General features: G+C 40.2%; 1 protein-coding gene across 2 annotated transcripts in view; it reads right to left on the reverse strand.

The window, feature by feature from the left end:
- cdk19 (cyclin dependent kinase 19) overlaps positions 1-18,435 on the reverse strand; it is a 52,275-nt gene extending 33,840 nt beyond the window's left edge. Inside the window, exons 1-2 of one of the 2 annotated variants that reach the window (XM_027284187.1) lie at positions 18,354-18,435; positions 13,159-13,234 (exon numbers count right to left, since the gene is read on the reverse strand). In XM_027284187.1, coding sequence (XP_027139988.1) covers positions 13,159-13,182 — 24 coding nt within the window. In that variant the 5' untranslated portion in view covers positions 13,183-13,234; positions 18,354-18,435. Of the gene's footprint in view, positions 1-13,158; positions 13,235-18,133 lie in introns of both variants that reach the window. The other variant, XM_010730035.3, reaches the window with a different exon arrangement.
- Between the last annotated feature and the right edge of the window lie 645 nt (positions 18,436-19,080).

The raw sequence follows: 19,080 nt of genomic DNA on the forward strand, positions 1-19,080 counted from the left end.
AATCATTAAAATAACAATAATACACAATTGTGATAACTGGATTAACTGCACAGCAGAAAATACTATATTTCAACTTTTGTTGTATCCACAAGGCAGTTGAGGATGGCCTCAGCATGGAAAGCGACGGAAGGACAAACTGAGGGGAATAATGCGGGAATTGTATCCAGGCTGTTTGATTTGGCCTCTGGATGGGGAAATGAGGTTTGTGTTTAATCACAACCTTAATCCACAGGCTATAATAGGGCATTGTGGTAATAAGCCCTGGGCTTAAGGCTCATACTCGATGCTCCCCCTCTCAATGGCACCACTTTCAACGCTGAGGGCTGTGCGCTGGATGGGACAAACCCACTAAGACCTCATATGATCATCGACTCAATGTGGCACTCTGTGTTGTTTTTGGTGGCCTGTTTTAATTTTAGTTTTAGTCTAGTCTTTGTGTCAAGCTGTAATTTTAGTTTTTATTAGTTTTAGTCACGTTCATACTGTTTTAAGTCTAGTCAAGTTTCAGTCAACTAAAAGTCTGAGCATTTTAGTCTTATTTAGTCAGAATTATCCATGACTATTTTCGTCTAGTTTTAGTCGACGAAAACTGATGACATTTCAGTCTAGTTTTAGTCAGTGAAAATTGTATTTTAGTCTCTTTTTAGTAATGTAATTCCATTTATCCCAGTCAATATAGTATAAGTACCTAGTAGTATAGATGAAACCAAAATTTTATTTTAGCCAAATCCATTTCACAATTCAAACAAGGTTGTCTTATTATTATATTATTGTTACCTTATAGACTCAAGAATACATCCATTCCAGACACTGAAGACTAATGAAATGCCATGACAATGCCAAAAAAAATTGAATACATTCATTCATCCATTTCCGTTTTCTTTTCCACTTCTATGTAATGAAAGTGTGTCCAAATGTTGTTTCTTCTTTTTCTTCCAATGGCAAATGGCCGGCTGGCCAGTCATCGGTCCCTTTCTCTGTGTCAGTTGTCTGTCGATAACGCAAACCCACCGCAGCTGCATCTTCTAAATAATGCCGCGAGTGGGGATTGAGAAAGTGACGTCGCCTGCGACTGCGCAGTGCGACCTGATGCAGCCCCTGAAGTGAGACACAGGAAACAGAAATACTGTAATACTGCAATACTAATAACAATGTGACTAAACGAGACAAAATAACGTTATAACATTTCGTCTCGTTTTAGTCAACGAAAATGAATAGACATTTTAACAGAGTTTTTATTTTGTAAATCACAGATTGTAAAGCCCTCTGAGGCAAATGTACTTTGTGACTTTGGGCTATACAAATAAAATTGATTTGATTTAATTTGATTTAGTCTTGTTTTTATTCGTCAACAATATTGCATTATATATTTAATTATAGTTATCGTCACATGACTAGCATTTACGTTGCGTCTCGTTTTCGTCATGTGATAAAGTTTCGTTGACGACGATATTTAGTCATAATTTTCGTTGATGAAAGCAACACTATGTGGCACTAATACCACTTTCACACATGCCCAGCTTTTGATGAGGGATCACGAATGCGTGTTTAACCCATTTACTGTATACTAGGCTACTGTCGGGTCTCAGACATTCCTCATCTGTGGCTCTCAGGTTCCTTGTCTGTGAAACCACTAGGAGCTGTGGTAACATGTACACCTACTACTCATTCTTGCCCACATCAAATACTTGGAAGTAGACTTGCGGTCATTGTCCTTTGGGATGGCTGATTTGTGACCATGCTTTAACTTCTTGGCTGACATCTTTAGATGTACTTCAGTATCTCCTCATAATTGTCCTTCCTCATGACTCCTTTTTTTCAGTGAAGTGCACCAGCACCTATTTCATCAAGGTACCCTTTATAAATGATGCTGCCACCTGGGATGGTGTTCTCAGGCCTACATGCCTTTTTCCTCCCAATTTTTGTTTCAGATCAGAGGATATTCCTCCAAAAAAGGTCTTTGTCACCATGTGAAGTTGCAAGTTGTGGCTTCCACATGGCTGTTTTAGGGCGATGGTTTCTTCACTGGTGAGAAGCCTTTCAGGTTACGTTGATATGGGACTTGATGGATATAGATATTTTGCACCAGTTACCAGTTACAAGATTGACTTGGCAGAATGGGGGGTGGCAGTAGGAAGATGGCTGGTTCAAGTCCAGCATGGGCCAAAGTATAGTGGGTGGACCAGTACCTGGAGAGGTGCCAGCTCCCCTCCATAGTACTTGCAGGCTTTTTGGAAACTGCCCAAGGATGAGCCTGGTCCACTGGACCTTAAAACACATCCACAGGTGTACCCTGAATTGACTCAAATGATGTCAATTAACCTATCACAAGCTTCAAAAACCATAATTTTCTGGAATTCAAAGGCACAGTCATATGTAAACTTCTGATTCACTTAGATTGTGAAATAGTAAAAAACCTGCATTTATCGAAGAATCCATTTACTGTGTTTGCGTGCAGCCTGACAATCCAACTGAGAAGGTCGAAGGTGGTTATCATTGGCATTGCTACATATCGTATGCATGACCCAACCACAACTGCTCATCTAGGTATGTTTGTACAAGAGAAAAAAATGCAAACAAAACCAGTTCAAAAGGCACCATAAAATGACTTCCCTGCTTGTTCTCACGTGACAGTCACAAAACATCACAGAGGAGATGATTTTCTCAAGCCATCCGACACATCGTGGCATGCAAAACATATAATTATCTGGGCTGTAAATAAATACATTTACAAGGGCTTAACATCGTTAATTTTGAATGTTTGCAAGCTGCTGGTATAATAACATAAAACAATAAAACCAAGTCCTGGGAAAACACCACTACAGGCCATAATCACACGTCTGTAATCCAGCCTTAGTCACAGAGAGCCGGGTGCCCTGTGGGAACATTTTCCATGTGCAAAAAATCTTGTGACTCACTTTTATGCACTATTAGGCAAAGGCCATTCAGGCCATTCTTCAGCATGTGCAGGGATTAAGGGGGGGGGGGGGCGACGCTGTGAGCGGACTGCAGAACGTCATCATATTGAACTGTTTTCCGCTGCAAAATGATGCTGATCATCAATTAGGAGAAAGAGACACACTGACTGAACCAACACTGTACAAGAATTATACTAATCAGTGTGTTTAATTTGGTTAAAATATGAAAGAAAAGGCAAGAATCAAACACGGCAGAGTAAACAGGCTGGTTGTCCCCCTTCTGAGTAAAATAGGTCATGTTTTTGTAAAGGCCTCGAAGAGAAAGCACTCTCTGGACGGGCACCAAATATTCACAGCTTAGCCAGACTCTGACCGGGGCTGTGAGTCCACCTTTAAAGAGGGCTACTCAAGGCCCCGATGTGTTTTCAGGTCACTGGCCAGTTTCTTAGCCTGTGCATGAGAACTGAAAGAAGACATCTTGCCAACGCTGTCTTCAGATTTACAGTCGACTGAAACCATCTGATGTTATCTTTGGTTTGAGAGAGCTGAAACCAATGTGGCTGTTACTTAGGAGCAGTGGCTATGATTCAACTACTCACTTTTCTGTAAAGCAGAACAACTGCTCCCACAACAGCCTGATTTACTTTCTTTAACATGCCTTCAAGTACGCAACAGAGAATGATTTTTGCGTTTTTGTCTTATCTTTTTACGTGATTGTTATAGCAAAACAAACTGTCAGGATACTCTGACATTTTCACTGATTATTGAGTATTAATTGAGTTGTTATTAATGGACAAAGACCTGTTGTTTAACCACTGGTTTAAAAGTCAAAAAAGTTTAAAGACTGTTCTCTGAGGTTACAGATGACTAACACTAGCCTGAAACTTACAATATTCCAATAAAAAAATGTATTCAAGTGGCTTGAATAACCCATGTATGTTACAGATTAGTGTTGTATCTTCACAACACATCAGCCTGGCAGAAGGTTGAGGTTTTGTGGGAAAGAAAAGCCCATAAAAAACAACAACAAAAAAAAAACAGCCCTGCCCTGGATCATCTGCTCATGAGGACTGATTGATGGCTACTCTCATGCGGCTGGTGAGCAGCGGGTCGATAAATCCACTGCAGGGGCAGGCCGGCTCTCTGTGCAGGGCTCTGCCTGCCACTGGTTAGAGAGACAAACACTGCAGCTTTGTCTGCGGGAGGGAAACATGCACGCCAAGCCTTATCCCTCCAGAATGCACAAAGTGACGGCTACTGGCACAGCGAGTCATCAGTACGGCAGTACTGTAGCAGCAGCCATTTGGTGTTCTTTACAGAAAAATACTGCTGACTCAGCTGTGTCTTTAAGCTGCAGCTTCAGGGGCGATAGGTTTAGTGCCGGATCAAGGATGATGAATACAGCGATGTCTGTAGATACATTTCTTTTGATGTAGCGTATTTACTAGAGCACATATCCTCTGTGTGTCTTTATCAAACACTCTTCCATTTAACTGACAGCGAGACATAAGCACTCATCTGATCCCTAGCAACCACGTGTTGGAGCTTTTAAACCTACACCCTCTACAAATACAACTAAGATATGTTCCTGTTTGCACAGTGATGAGCGTGGTGGGGAAGAATGGCTGATGTGGGCCAGAAAACACAGGCTGCCTGATGGAGACTGACGCAGGAAAGTTGAAGCAGGACTGTAATTTTATGTTTCTACCTTTAAGCCAATTTATTACATCGCCTTGCAGTGGATCATTTTTACTGTGGGAGTGATTGCATGTTTCTCTTTACTGAGGCTATCAAAAGCAAAATAACATCCTTTAGTTATTTGAGCCAGTGTTCACATTGTATCTGCCCACATGTGCAGCTATGGCAAAAAGAGAGAAAAAAGAAAAAGGGGGGAATATTTACGAGGTCGGAACATTTAGCGGAACAAAAGCCATTGTAACCGACGGGGAAAACAAGACTCGTTTCATGGGAATAATGAAATTCATGAACAGTGTTTCAATTCACAAAGGTCAAACTTAATAGAGGGAACAGATGTGATACAGGAGCAAGTGGGTGAATGGACTTCTACTGTAATAACTGTGGAGACGGAAACTATTCATGATTTCATATTTTTGTCTTTTCAACAGAATCATATTGTGGTGAAACAATGACCTCCAGTGCTTCAAGGATCATTCCGCTTTCAAGTTTTATTTTCATGCTTTTGGTGTCATTGCTGCAGTTTATAATAACACTTCACTCAGTAATGGGGACTGCTGAGGTCGACGAACACATCTGCATTGTTAAAAAGACCAATGAGAGGTCTGACAGGTTTAAAACTAAACACCAAGGTTAAACAGAGGTATTTGGAAGAGAAAGCAAACAGTAAAATTACTAAAAACAGTTTGCTTTAAACATCCGTCACCCTGAGGGAGTAGACCTGCGAGGCAAAGGTTACAAGAGTTAGCCATGCTAGCACGACCACTAGCAAGCTAATCTGCAAGCGTGTTTTTATTTTTTAAATGTTACAATGGGTACATCATTTCAGTTGGAATTTATTATCTAAAATTATATTCAATGTTTGTTTTTTTTTTACTATTTACAAGAACAAAGACTAAGCGGCGGTACTGTTTCCACCACCTTGTTTTGTCTGATTTTCGAGGGAAATCCGACTGTATTCAATCCAGTGGCAGGTATTAAGAATAACTGTATATTACATTATATTTTCTTGTTTGTTTATGGAACACAAACTTCAGAATTCTTTCACGAAATGTAATGTTGTTAGAAACAAACTAAGGTACATCTTTTACCAAATTCAGTATTATACTTACTTACTAGATTTCCTGCAGTTCAATGACACCCATTTAATTTTAAACACTGTTTTGCAAGTCAAATATTGTTATTATGTCTTGAAACAACTTATTAGAATGAATGTTCCTGATAATGTGTCCAGCCCCAACCTGGGTCAATAATTACTTACATAAAGCTTCCAGTTTATTATGTACATCTACTAACTAAAACAGGCCAGTCTTGAACATTAGAACCTTCATGGAGGCATGACTTTTGCTATTAGTTGTGACTGAACTGTAATACTGCCTAATAACTCTGTTGTTCTGTCTAAAATAAAACCACAATTCACACCGCTGTATTCTCACAACTCTCTCAAAAAACAAACAAAACCTAGCTGATCCTGAAAAACCAGGTCCTGTTTTACCTGGGCTCCTGTCATTTACACACCACACCCTAATGAACACAACTCAACCTACACAAGTCAGCTCACCTCCCACAACCGGCTACTAGAGGATTTGCCCAAGTTGCCCAAGCATTATGTAAACACAGACTGCCACAGGGGTTTAAAGGCTGTCAAACTTCAGCAGGCCGTGTTACTGAGCTGACTGAGAGAATGTAGCTAGGCTGCAACCACCTGGATGGACGACAAAAGAAGCAGGGGAGCGTGGTAAGTAGGAAACAAGAAAAAAAAGCATATTCAACATTGTGCTGAGGTCCCCTTGTGACCTCCACGTGTTTACTCCTTTATTTATGAGACCTGAAGTTCTGTCTGTTTTTGATCCTCATCTTTTTTACTTTCAGGTCAACGCCCAAAATAGAAACAGAAAGTGTCCCCTCATCTCAAAAGCAGTGGAGGCATTTGAATGTGTGGTAACAGATTCAGGGTCCAGGATCAGGATTCAAATGATTACTTAGAAAATGAACCCTGTATGGCTTCAAATAGCTGTCATGTCATCACTTACTAGTTTTTTTTTCCATTTTTATCTGATGCCGCTCTCACTCAACCTGCTTCACACTGCACTGTCATGTTGAAAAGCATGTTTGCCTCGATCATGAGCTTTTCGATGTCATGTAAATCCATCAAACAGCAAACCTTGTCAATAAAAGTTCATTGATTTACTGTATTACTCTCTTTTGGATTTCTACAATCCTAAACGGGGTACATGGACACGGACATGGAAAAATCATAAAAGACCCTGGTCATTTTATGCTGCAGAAACCAAAAGCACACTGCAGCCAAACCAACCTCTCTCCACCCTTCCCGCCTCAACTCGACTGCATGTGGCATGCCAGTTGCTGAACTGCACAGTTTGCTAAACGAAGCGAGGTGGTGGTTTTGGGAGGCACAAAGGCTCCTTTGTTCTGCTGGGCAAGTCGAGAAGATTTTTTGAGCTAAACCAATTTCTGGTGGTTGTAATGTTCAGGCGAGGAAACAAGCGAGGTGAGTCCTGCGCTGCTGGACATAATGGTGGAAAGGACACACTGCTACCTGCGTTCCTCTGCTCAATGCAATCCAGGTGTCCTGCATACAGTTTTTACACTCCGCACATGTTCTTAAGCCTTAACTGACAAAGATGAGTTTCTATGAGCAGTTGTTTTCACTTGTTTGGCACTTCTGCTGCCACTGTGTCATGTTAACAAGAAAAAGACATACAGTGTCTGAAACACAGAGGAAATAAATAAAACTTCCCTTTATCACCACTAACCCCTAAATTCCACTGGGCACGGCTTAGATTATATGCTTCTACCATGGATAAGCAGGCTCCCTTTTTCTGTTTTTACAATTCGAGTCTACACGGGATTGATTTTGAAAATTTTAATGGATTGTCTACACCATTTCTGTGTCTAACTTGTCTAACTGCTCTGTGCTGCTTAATCAGGAAGGATTGAGATGCATTTACCTAACTGTCCTCTCACATTTGTACATATGTTTACTACAATGACGGCCCCACAGCCTACTACAACCTATGCAAGAACATTACCTGGTTTTAATACACACAATCAAAGTCCCATTCCTGTTTTCATGGCATTGTTCCACTAGCGTCTACTTTCTAAAAAGCTGAAACATGACACTGGGGCTTTCTGTCTGGACTACTGTACAGGGCAGCAGTAGACATCAGTAAGTAATGATTATTTGTTAGTGTTCATTATTTCAGGAAAAGCAGAAGTGAAAACGCCCCAGTTTGTTTCTCAGGAGACACTATCATGGTCTGATTAGATGATTCTGGAAAAGAACTCTGCTAACACCATGACAAAATACATCTTATTTTCAGTTTCCCTGACAGCAGTTATCAAAACAGGCCTACTTTGCCACCATCAGAGAGGTTTAGAAAGAGACAATTGTTCTTTGGTTCAATGGTTTGCTTGTCCAAGTAACAACACTGCGTGAGAACTCTGTAGTACTATTCTTTTAGGTGAATGAAAGTCACCGTTGAATCCATGACAACACCTGTAGTAACTCGATGTAAACAAAAATGAACGTGAGATTCTTCTGCCAGAGGTCTTAGGTGTGACTCATCACCTGCCATGTGATGACTAATCATCTGATGAGACAACATCTTGAGTCTCCAAGGCCATGACTCATTCTCATTCACCTTGTTGGGCAGAGAAGCCGCTAGCAAGACCAGAGAGAGAGATTGTGAGCAGATACCACAGGAATATGACACCTACTGAGATCCAGATATTTACAAGCTGTGAGAAAGAAACAGGATGAACCGGTCCGAGGAAACAACGTGGCTCAACTGAAGACAGGAAGTCAAAAGGAACTAACTGCAAGAACAGGGCAACTTTAAAAAACATTATATGAAAAACTTTTTATTGTAACACTACAACCCTTTTATATCGTTGTTTCAACTCTTTTGTGACTTTTGCTTGAATGAGTGCTCCAAGTGAGATTACACAAACTACACAAGCTTCAACTTGATAAACTCCACCTGCACATGATTAAGCGTTCATTCATGAGACTGAGTCATTAACATATCCAAATAGCTGTATAAAACAATTTGTTCCACTCAATTTATGGGGATGGAAAACAACTTTATACTACAGAGCTTCAAGTCCTGCTGTTGAGAATCAACAGACAGAACCCAAGAACAACAGATATGACCCCAAAAATGCACAAAATGACAGTTGTCAACGTTGTGCATCTCAGAGCTGATTTGACATGAAGTGAGACATTAAAGTGGAGCATGACTCTAATGGGAGGTGTTCAAAGAGGATGTTACAAAATATATTGTATTACAGGTGATGCCACATTGTTAGGTGTAGCAAGGAATGTTCTCCTGAAGAGCGACCTACGAAACCCTGAAACAGCAGGTGGAATGTGACAATTTTTCTAGCAGCTACCCAACTGACTAACCCAGGTTGAAGGCAGAGGTAATCAAGATGTTACTGCAGTGACATTTTACCTCTAAAGCCATACAGTGATGAAGTGAATCCACTGGATAGTCTTATCAAAAGATGGGGTTCTGGGAGATTTGATGTGTCTCTTCGAAGGCATCATCTTTTATTTTCAGACATGTACGAGGCACACCCATTAATCCCTGGTCAAGTGACTAACTTGTGATATAAGGTTAGAGCAGATCAGATATACATGCTGGTGCCTGCAGAGCTCTATATTTGAGAACAAGAACCTTAAAATCAATCCTGAACTTGACAGGAAGCCAATGTTAAGCAGATAAGATGGGTGTTATGTGAGTTATTCTTCTGGACCTGGTCAACAGTCTTGCAGCAGTGCTAAAACAAGAACTACTTTGAAAACCAAATAAAGACCTCATGTTTTTGGTATTACATTATTTAACTTGGTACTTTTCCAACTCCCTATTGATTTTCTTGATACACTGAGGTTCCTTTCAGGGTAGGAAAATGAGCCCTAGTGTGATTCTGCATATATGCTAACTGGATGCAAACAAAGCCCCGGGATACAAAAAGGTTCAGTCTGGAGGATGAGTCCTGCTGTCAAGAACAAACTAACAGGTGGCTGCTTACAAATGTGGGGATTGTGTGGTGAAAATACTTTTAGTGGTGAAAATAACATATAGAAAAACTTGGCTGATATTACAACTCCTTAGAATGTATATCTTCTGTTAGCTCTCATCTCTTCTCCAGCCAGAAGCAGGAATCTGAGCTGTGGCACAGCAATTCATACATGAATCAATAGATTTTGAATTCATTTGACATAAACTGTGTCCATGCACCTGCTTCTTTGCCATGAGCCCCCAGAATTTGATGAACCACTGGTGGAGTCTTCCTTTTCTTTTCTTTTTTAATGAAAATGTGAGTATGAACAGTTTTGGGCAGTTTGGGAACAGCTCACTCTTTGACAAGTTTAATTTGTAACCTGAGATCTTGCCATACTCCTTCAAAATAAACATTATATTGATGGATCCATCCATCCAGCGATTTGTTGTATACAAAAGCAGGTCATCTGCATACAAAGATACCCTGTTTTCTACCTCTCCTCTATAAATTCCCCTATAGACCTTGAGAACAACAACTTTAAAATGAATCCTGAATTTGACAGGAGGCCAATATAAAGCAGATAAGAATGGTGTTATGTGGGTTGTTCTTCTGGACCAGGTCAAGGATATTCATTTTGACCCCCACGATGAGGATAAGTGGTTAAAGAAAATGGATGGATAGATAGATAATCATTTTTACAGCCTGGCAGTCATGTCTTTTTTTTTTTAGACTTATATTTTATTATTTTGTTTGGCAGTGGGCCAAATGACCCAACAGTAACAAAACAACAACAAAACAAAACAGAGAGCCCAATGCCTCTTGGTATTATACCTGTGGATTAAATTGTGATCATTGGTAATCATTAATAATTGTGTTAACTTGTTTTTGGCTGAGATACTTGTGTTGTTCACTACCTGGGGACTGGGCCAGTTGGTTCTCTGCTCTGCCTTTTTTTGTTATTAGATAAAAGTTAGATAGTGAGGTTTTTATTTCCTTATGATTTCATTTTGGTAGTTATGACTCATACATTTTTGGATGACAGCATCAGTTGTTTTAGTAACTTTTGTAAAAAAAATGTCAAACATGTTAATTCTGGTTTTCACTGTAAAGCAGCCGTGGGAAACGTTCAATAAGGATTGAAATCACACCCACAAAGCCTGCAAAAACGCTCCAACTATGCTGCATTTGTGTGAAACAGTTCAGAGAGGCAGGCTGTTACTCACATGCTTGAAATAACTTACACTTTTGTGTGTTTTGCTTTTATGATGTTCTCTTTGTGTTTAATAACTACTGTATGCTGTTTTCTGTAAAGTGTATTGAGGCCTATGATACTGCACCATAAAAAAATGTAAAGTACTCTGCGAACACTGCTCATGTGTTTTCTGATAACTCTTGTTCTCCAGCTTAGAGGGTCCAAAATAAACACTTACAGAGCGTACTGTAGATTACGGGGACACTGGCCCTGAGCCTGGTATCTTGTTGTGTGACAATACCTCTGCTTTATCTGTGGAACTATTTTTACACACAGTCACACCACACAACCTACAGCTGATCTGACACCATTATTAAGCAAGGAGAAAAAGACAACTGCACAGTAGGCTAAATAATCCGGCGCTTTTACATCTCAAAGCTCTTCACCACCCCGCACCACCCACCACATCTGCACACATTTAGGCTTTTTTCATAAATTGTGGATTATTGTTGGCAAAAAGAGGAACTGTGAATGTCAAATGTTGAATGTGCGCTATGGGTGAAATGTGAGGTAATGAAAATATTCTCACTGACAGTGTTTGCACCATATGTCCTATAGCGTCCCTCCAGTTGGATGTGTTATACTAGAAACCAGAGACGGTTACATAACTCATCATCTGCCTGTCAAAGCGTCTTTCTCTGTTCAGCCTCTGAGAGGACGAGTTGTGGCAAGTAGACCCACACCCAAGTATTTGCTGAAGACCATGTGAAAGTCTTGTACATGGCTTAATTGAATTATTCTGTTAATCTTGATCTATAATATATAACACTGCCACAATAAGGTGTCTCAAATCAGCTCGAATCTATGTTACAGATTTTGTCGAGTCATGTACTTTTATTATCCCAAATGTTTCCAACAAAGTTCAAAGCCAGAGAAACCAGTCATTTCTATTCAAGGAAACTTTACGTTTCAATTGGCTCTAGTTTAAGGGTGGGTGATCTGGCAGAAAATCTATAGAAAAAGTCTATAGCCAGACTTTAAATAAAAAGACACAACATACAGTAGGCTTTGTATATTGGTGATGGTGATTAAAACCTTTCATTTGAAGTTGTAACCAGAAGCCAAAAGATAACATAATCATAAAAAAAGAGCCGCAGGAACTAATTAATCCAATGGGCATAGCCATTCAGTTGGCCCCGTCAATCTGTTGGTTTGTTCATGTAGCATGGCTTGACTATCCAATGAGGCTATATGTAAGTTGGAAATAGAAGACATTCAAAGTAGATTGTGAATGTGATCACAATCTTTTGTCCATCGCAGTTAAACATCCATCTGCTATGTATCAAAGTGATCTGATGACAACTGTAGGGTTGTCAGTTGCCGGTTGGATTTTTTTGGGGATATTTTTGTCATTTGCTAATTCAGTGTGTGAGAAACAGCAAGCTAACCCAGGAGCAACAAGGCCAGCAATGACAGAGATGCCAAAAAACATAGTGTAGAGTCAGAACATTTTCACATCATGCCTAAACAGGATGAAAATTCCCTGATATAAATCAGATGAAGTCATCAAAACACTCACTCTGAGAAGAGAAAGAGCTCTTGACCATTATGTGTTCTTCTTGTATGTATGTGTTCATTTTAAAAGCATTACAGGCAGGTTTCCGGAGAGTTTAAAGTGGTATGTTCAGAGGATAATTAAGTGTAAAGATATACCTGTCTCTTTGTTCATGCACCAGCTCAATGCTGAATTCAATTACAGCACAGAGCAGCTTGATCTACACATCTACACAGCCATGGGTGGACAGTAAATTGAGAATAGAGCTTTTAAGATTCCTTTATACAGTGCTGAGCAATTAAACACAAAGAGAGTAGCAAGGTCCAGTGATCCCATTAAAAGATAAAACGATAATGCAAGGAGGACCTTTACTGGATGTCTTGCTTAAATTTCAGCACATAGTCTCCACACAAAACTCTGAACACAACAACATAATAATCTTCAACATTCATCTTTTGTTTGTTTTTCATATAAATATACTTATTTTCATTCTTTCTGACAAATGTGTGTTGATTTTGGAGCCTTAGTCTGGGCACTGTTATCCTAGCTTAGCATAATTTTTCACCTTAGACAGAACCAGGCCAGCTGTTTCGCCTGTTTCCAATCTTTATGCTAAGCTAACCAGGTCTTGACTCCAGCTATGAACTCAACGCACAGAAATGAAATACCTCCAAAATCTGCTCATCTCAAACTCAAACTAAATGTTGAACTTTGATCTAAGGCCTCAGAAAACAAACATACTAATTAAAAGAGAAGCAGAAACTTACAGCAATTTCCCTGCAGGCAGACATCGATATTCCAGTGCCTTCTATTTGTTTCAGTGCATACTCCTTCTCATCCTTCCTGTAGAGATAAAAGCAGAGAAAAAATGGGACTGACATTACTAGATGGCACAGATAGTCTTTTCATCGTCAGCCTCAAGAACTCTGACTCCGGCTTTGGCCTCCTGGGTTTTGGTGATTAAAGCAGGAGGTGTTTTGGGAGGAAGAGAAGGACAGCAGAGGGCATGAAGAAGCCTACGAGGGTTTCCACTGTCACAGAGGAATCCCTGCCATTAGAGATAGCCTTTGGCTGCAAAAAGGCATCCATTTCCTGCAGGAGTGCTCTGTTGTTCGTTCTCCTGCCGGGCCTGGAGCACTGCCCTGCATGAATGTTACCCTTGATTCAAAGACAGATGCTCAGGATTCACACTACACTGCGGGCATAGCTGCAGCTCTTGGCTGCGGCTGTTCTTTGTTTTTACTTTCTGGCATCTGCAGCACAGGCCATTTGCCCTTGTGAATCACATGTGCATGAATAACGGTTAATAGGTGAAATGTGAGAGTGCTGGGCCGAGCATGTTCAGCAGACTTATATTGATTATTGAGATAAAGTAGTAGAGAAAATGAGCGCTAAAAAGGAAACATGTTCTATTTAAAACAGGGCAGAGACTCAACACAATCTGTGGACAGCATCCAACAACAACTTCATTCAGTGAGCTGCACAGCCCGCACAGATCAAACAGGTCCTCGTGGTGCTGAGATCAAACCCACTTCAACCTAATTTGCATTGGAGATGGTCATGGATTAACTGGAGCTCTCAGGCACACGTCTCTAATACTAATTGAGCTGCACAGATGCTCCAAAACAGCTCGTAACATTTCATCCTTTGGTCTGTGAGCTAAATTTTCTGATATATTCTTCGTCAAACACACACAATAAAAATAGTTTTTCCATCACTCTGCCAAGAAAACCACAGAACACAACAGGCTTTTACTTGCATTATGCTTATTCAGTTCTAACATCAATCATCTCCATATTAATCCTACAGTTATTAGAATTGGCATACATCAGTTTGCAGAGAAGCTTTGCATCATGTCTGATCCTGCTGTATGATGGCCCTGAGGATGAAGACTACTTCAAAGAACTCCCACCTTCTGGTAATTGTTGCATATGAAATGTCAATGAGTTTCTTTGCTCATCCGTCTCTGGTGGATAATTTGCTCAAGATATTGTAATTTACCCTTGAAACAAAGAACAAAATAATCTTTCAGATTAATTCCTCTACTGAGCTAACTGGTTTTGTCTGCAGCTTTGGCTGTTCTGAAGTTACCATGGAAATGGCTGAATATTATTTTTTGTCATGAGGATGGTGACCAATTGCTTGGTTGGAACTACTTGATGTATAATAAAACTTTAATACATTTTAAACAAAATGTTTAATAAAATACTAATAATAATAATAAAAAAAAAATCAAAATCAAGTTTTGGTGGTGAATCAGCCGACCTTAAAAAGAGCCAAAACTTTGCAATGACTACATGGAATAGGAGAGGAAATAGTCATTAGGTCATTAGAGCTGTGGGTGAGTTAAAAAGGTTAAATTCTGGAGGAAGGATGTAAACGACAACTGTCTGTACACTGTAGGCTTGCTCATCAATCAATTTGTTTGGTCTTTAAAATGTACTTATACCTGTCTTCTGATTGCTAAGGAGAGACAACTGAATCTGATCAAAGGTTTACTTTGCATTTTCAGCCTGAATTCTCTGGCTGACAGCAGCCAATAAGAGAACTCTCTGACTGCCTCCCATATTGATTTAACGTGCTGCTAATATTTCTAACAGTGAGGGACACATGCCACAAAATCTATAGCCGATGGGCGACCACACGCAAACAACACCTGACCAGGCAACTGCCGCCTCGCTCGGTCGGGGCCGCTGCATACCTCAGTAGTAGGGGCCAGCGTTGCTGGGACAGACCTCTGCAATTACATCCATTTGGAAGACCGTGGTCTGCGGATGCACTGGTGACTGGCTCTTTGGTGTATGCTAAGCAATGCCAGAACCATAAACCTATGCTTATAAAACCACCAGAGACAAGCAGCACTGCACATGTCTGAAAAAAAGTTTACTTTGGACGTGAGCAGTCTTAGACGGGCCTAACTCTTTGTGTGATATCATTACAGTACAACAGTAGTAAAGCTAATGGACAGAGCTAGAAATCTAACAGAAAGTGAGTCAATTTAGAAATGTATCATCAAAGAAATTATTGCTGGTGAAGCCAGTCATTTCTTCTGCAGTGTGAATGTACGCTACAAAAGCTTGATTCACTACAGCCAGCTGTCTGAGAGGACTACTGTGTTTTTGAATGGTCTTTCATGCCTTTAGGTTGTAGAATAGACGTTATTTTCTATGAAGGCTTTGAAAGAAAATGAATGTACAAGGAGGACAAAACTCTGTATAATGGTTCACCCAAACTAGACAACTGAAAGGGCCAAAGAGCCTCAGAAAAACAGTTAAATAAGAGTATGAGAAAAGAGGCAGGCGTCGGTAAAGGAAACTGAAAGATTTAAACAGGAACAGGTTCCCGTTTCAGTGTCAAGTGCACAATAACAAGCTGGAATTACAGGTGTGCTGCTTGAGTAAAGCTATTCTTAAGACGTCAATATAAAATAGAAGCTTGGTCTAGGGTTAGCGCTGCTGGGGCTGTACCACAGAATATCAGATGAACGTAGTACAAAGTGACAAATCACAGTTTGAACCTGTTCAGTGTAACCGCTGAATAGACTGCAGACAGCCCAAAGAAAAACAGGTTCCAAGTGCACTGTTGTGGTTCAATTATGGTCTCGGATAACTTTTCTGGACTGGAAAACAAATTTGAAAATGAGAGATACATGATTACAACAGTATTCTTCACTGTCACCCAACAGTGTGAGGACATCGACTAAGTGGAAGTTTTGATCATGTAGTTTTTCTTTTCTTGGGGCCAAAACAGTGGTGCATATTATTTATATGTCATTATTGTTATGAAGAAAATGACTCAAAAATCAGGCCAACAAAACATTAGAACTGATCTGATGTGTTGACTAAAAGTGTTGGTATCTCTTCGTTGTGTAAAGACACCACTGAGAGACTGCTTAGTATGTGTTTGGACTACATTCGCTGTATGTTCAACGCTTTACCACCAAGTTACAATGTTTTCATTGACTGAGGCGATGCTACATCAGCTATCAGCTCAGCACCACCATACAGGCACAAGCATATGGAGACACCTACTTAACATTACATCTTCACGCCTTGTCAAGAGCACACTTGTGCTTTTCCTGTCAGCTGAGATAAACTAAAGTTGAACATCTCTACAGACAGAGGTGTGAAGCCAGCAAACATAAAAATAAAGATATCTTAGATAGTTCAGAAAGGAAACTGGAAATGTGTTTTAAATAAACCTCACAGGTTAAGTTCATTAGGAATATATGATGCTCTCTGTCCCCGGGGCCTTGCCTGCACCCTGGGAGAATATAATACAGGCTAGATATAAACCAGACCACTACAGTAATACATATTACAAGATGTAGTATCTATTTGCTACTTCACTTTCTTCTTAAGGAAGTACTGAATGTACAGACAACTGCATTATCCTGTGTAATGCAGTTGTTACTACACACACATAAAAACAAAGCAATAACTGACATTATAACCTGAAACATGACTATCTGTGCTTTAATATTTTGGCCATCTCACTGTATTTCTTCTTTCACCTGTTCAGTAGTATTTATTAAGCCCTTAGGTTGAGGTAGTCCTGCAGACATTACCTGCCTGTGTTCACCTTTTGACCCCGCACATCACATCTCTGTCATCCAGGTCAATACGATAAGACACCGCCTGCAGCTTTGGCTGAGCTTTTTACAACTCAATGAGTCAAAGCTGAGTAGTGGAGGAGAGGCTCATCTGAGTCAGGCCGGTTAGTGTAACACACCAGTGTTACCTTTAATGTCACCTCGCACGACACACTTGGTGTGAGGTGACATGAGGCTGTGACTACACAAAGACCTTTTAGGCTTGTGCACATTTTTAATAATGGATTATTGCAATTTCATATCAGCAGTGACTAATTGTGTTACTACAACAGCAGTAAACTGTATTTCACATGGATAGGTCACATCAGTATTATGGTCATTATGTTGGAGTCACATATATGGTGTCTATCACGAAAGGAAGAAAATAAGGCAACTCTTCATGCAGTCACTTCCCTTAGAGTGATGAACCTAACTTTATCTTACAAATGTCACTATTACACATATTTCACTATCAAAATAAAACTGCTCAACTATCATTATCAGATGGGAAGGTGCTAATTTTTGCATCAAGTAATGACACTGCTGCTACAGTAGAACACGAATGTGACAGCATATTGTCCGTCTTCATGTTGCTGCTGTTGTGTGTATGTTCACACAGGACTGACAGCTAACAGTGCGCAGACCTATAACAAGCATTACGTTCAAGCGGGAGTCGTGAAAAAGTTTGGCAGTGTGCGGTTAAAAAGGGGGGGGGGGGGGGGGGCAGCTTGGCCGCGAAAAGACGCTGAAATGTCACTACGGCAGTTGGGTGACGACACCAGCGTCCCCCCGACGGGGTTCAATGCATTAAAAGAGCAAGAGCTGTGGTGTAAATACGACACATGTCAGGTATATGTATATATTAAAAAAAGAAGAAATAGCAAAGCTGCTTTTCCTGTGTTGTTTTGGGGGGGTGGAGAAGAGAGGGGGAGGAGGGGGGAGAGGAGGAGGAAAGGGAGGAAAGGGGGGTGGAGGGGGGGAGACCGTTGGTGAGTGAGTGAGTGCGTTACATGAAAACAAAAACACAGAGACACGGGTTATCGCTTCAGGGAGGCTCAAATCTAACGCCCCGTCCAACAAACAACTGAGGTGCGCGTTCATAAAATGCATCCCGCCGTCAGTAAAAACAACAAGGTTCACGGTGATCTTACCCGTCTTTGCGCTTAGCTTTATAAACGTGCCCGTAGGTGCCTCGACCCACTTTGCAACCTTCATATTCGAACAGATCTTCTACTCTCTCTCTCTCGGCCGCCAGCTTTGTTTTGAAGTCGTAATCCATTTTAACCCATAAATACGTCTTAATTTACAATAAAATAAAATATTAATTATTACATGCATTAATTAAATAATCTGGTCGTTTTATTCCCCCACCATTTCCTTGTTTGGGATTTTGGTCTGCTCCGCTTAATGTTCACTGGCTCGTTGACGTTTCTAATTGGCGCGCGGGGCTCGCTGGGTAACGTAGTCCTTCTGAGCAGGCGCCGCGGCTGGTCGGCTGGTGAGCCGGATACGTCGGAACTACAACCCGCGTTTCTCGCTGCGGTTTGTTGCACTTCGCGTACTCATGAACGCTCTTCAAAAATGCAGGCATCGGTGGTTTGGGTTTCATGGTGTACAAACAGCGCTGTTCGTTCATAGTTTATACATTATTGTTTTTGTAAATATTTATTAACTTCTCTGACCTGTTCATGGCCTTAATTTCATGGTTTATATAGCAGTCATTATCATTGTAACACAACAAATACAAATATAAACTAAGGTTTCTCTGAAAATACTATTGATTTACTATTATTATTATTATTATTGTTGTTGTTATTATTATTTAATGTGATGTAACAGGATAACACAATTGCTTGCCATGTCATTTTTTTTATTTAGTTATTAAATTGAGCTATATATACAGTTACAATGGGGCTACATAATGCTGACAAAATGCAATCACAGGCTCATTCTATAAGATGTCTGTTTTATGTATCGATGTCAATATTATGTCATGTTGTGATTTTTTTTTAATGTTAGCATGGAGTACAATGAATAAATTAATAGTGCGTGGCAGAAATAAAATATACATGCAGAATGTATGTCAGGGAAGCACTTA

Source organism: Larimichthys crocea, chromosome XI (genome assembly GCF_000972845.2).
Source record: "Larimichthys crocea isolate SSNF chromosome XI, L_crocea_2.0, whole genome shotgun sequence".
Classification (NCBI taxonomy): domain Eukaryota; kingdom Metazoa; phylum Chordata; class Actinopteri; family Sciaenidae; genus Larimichthys; species Larimichthys crocea.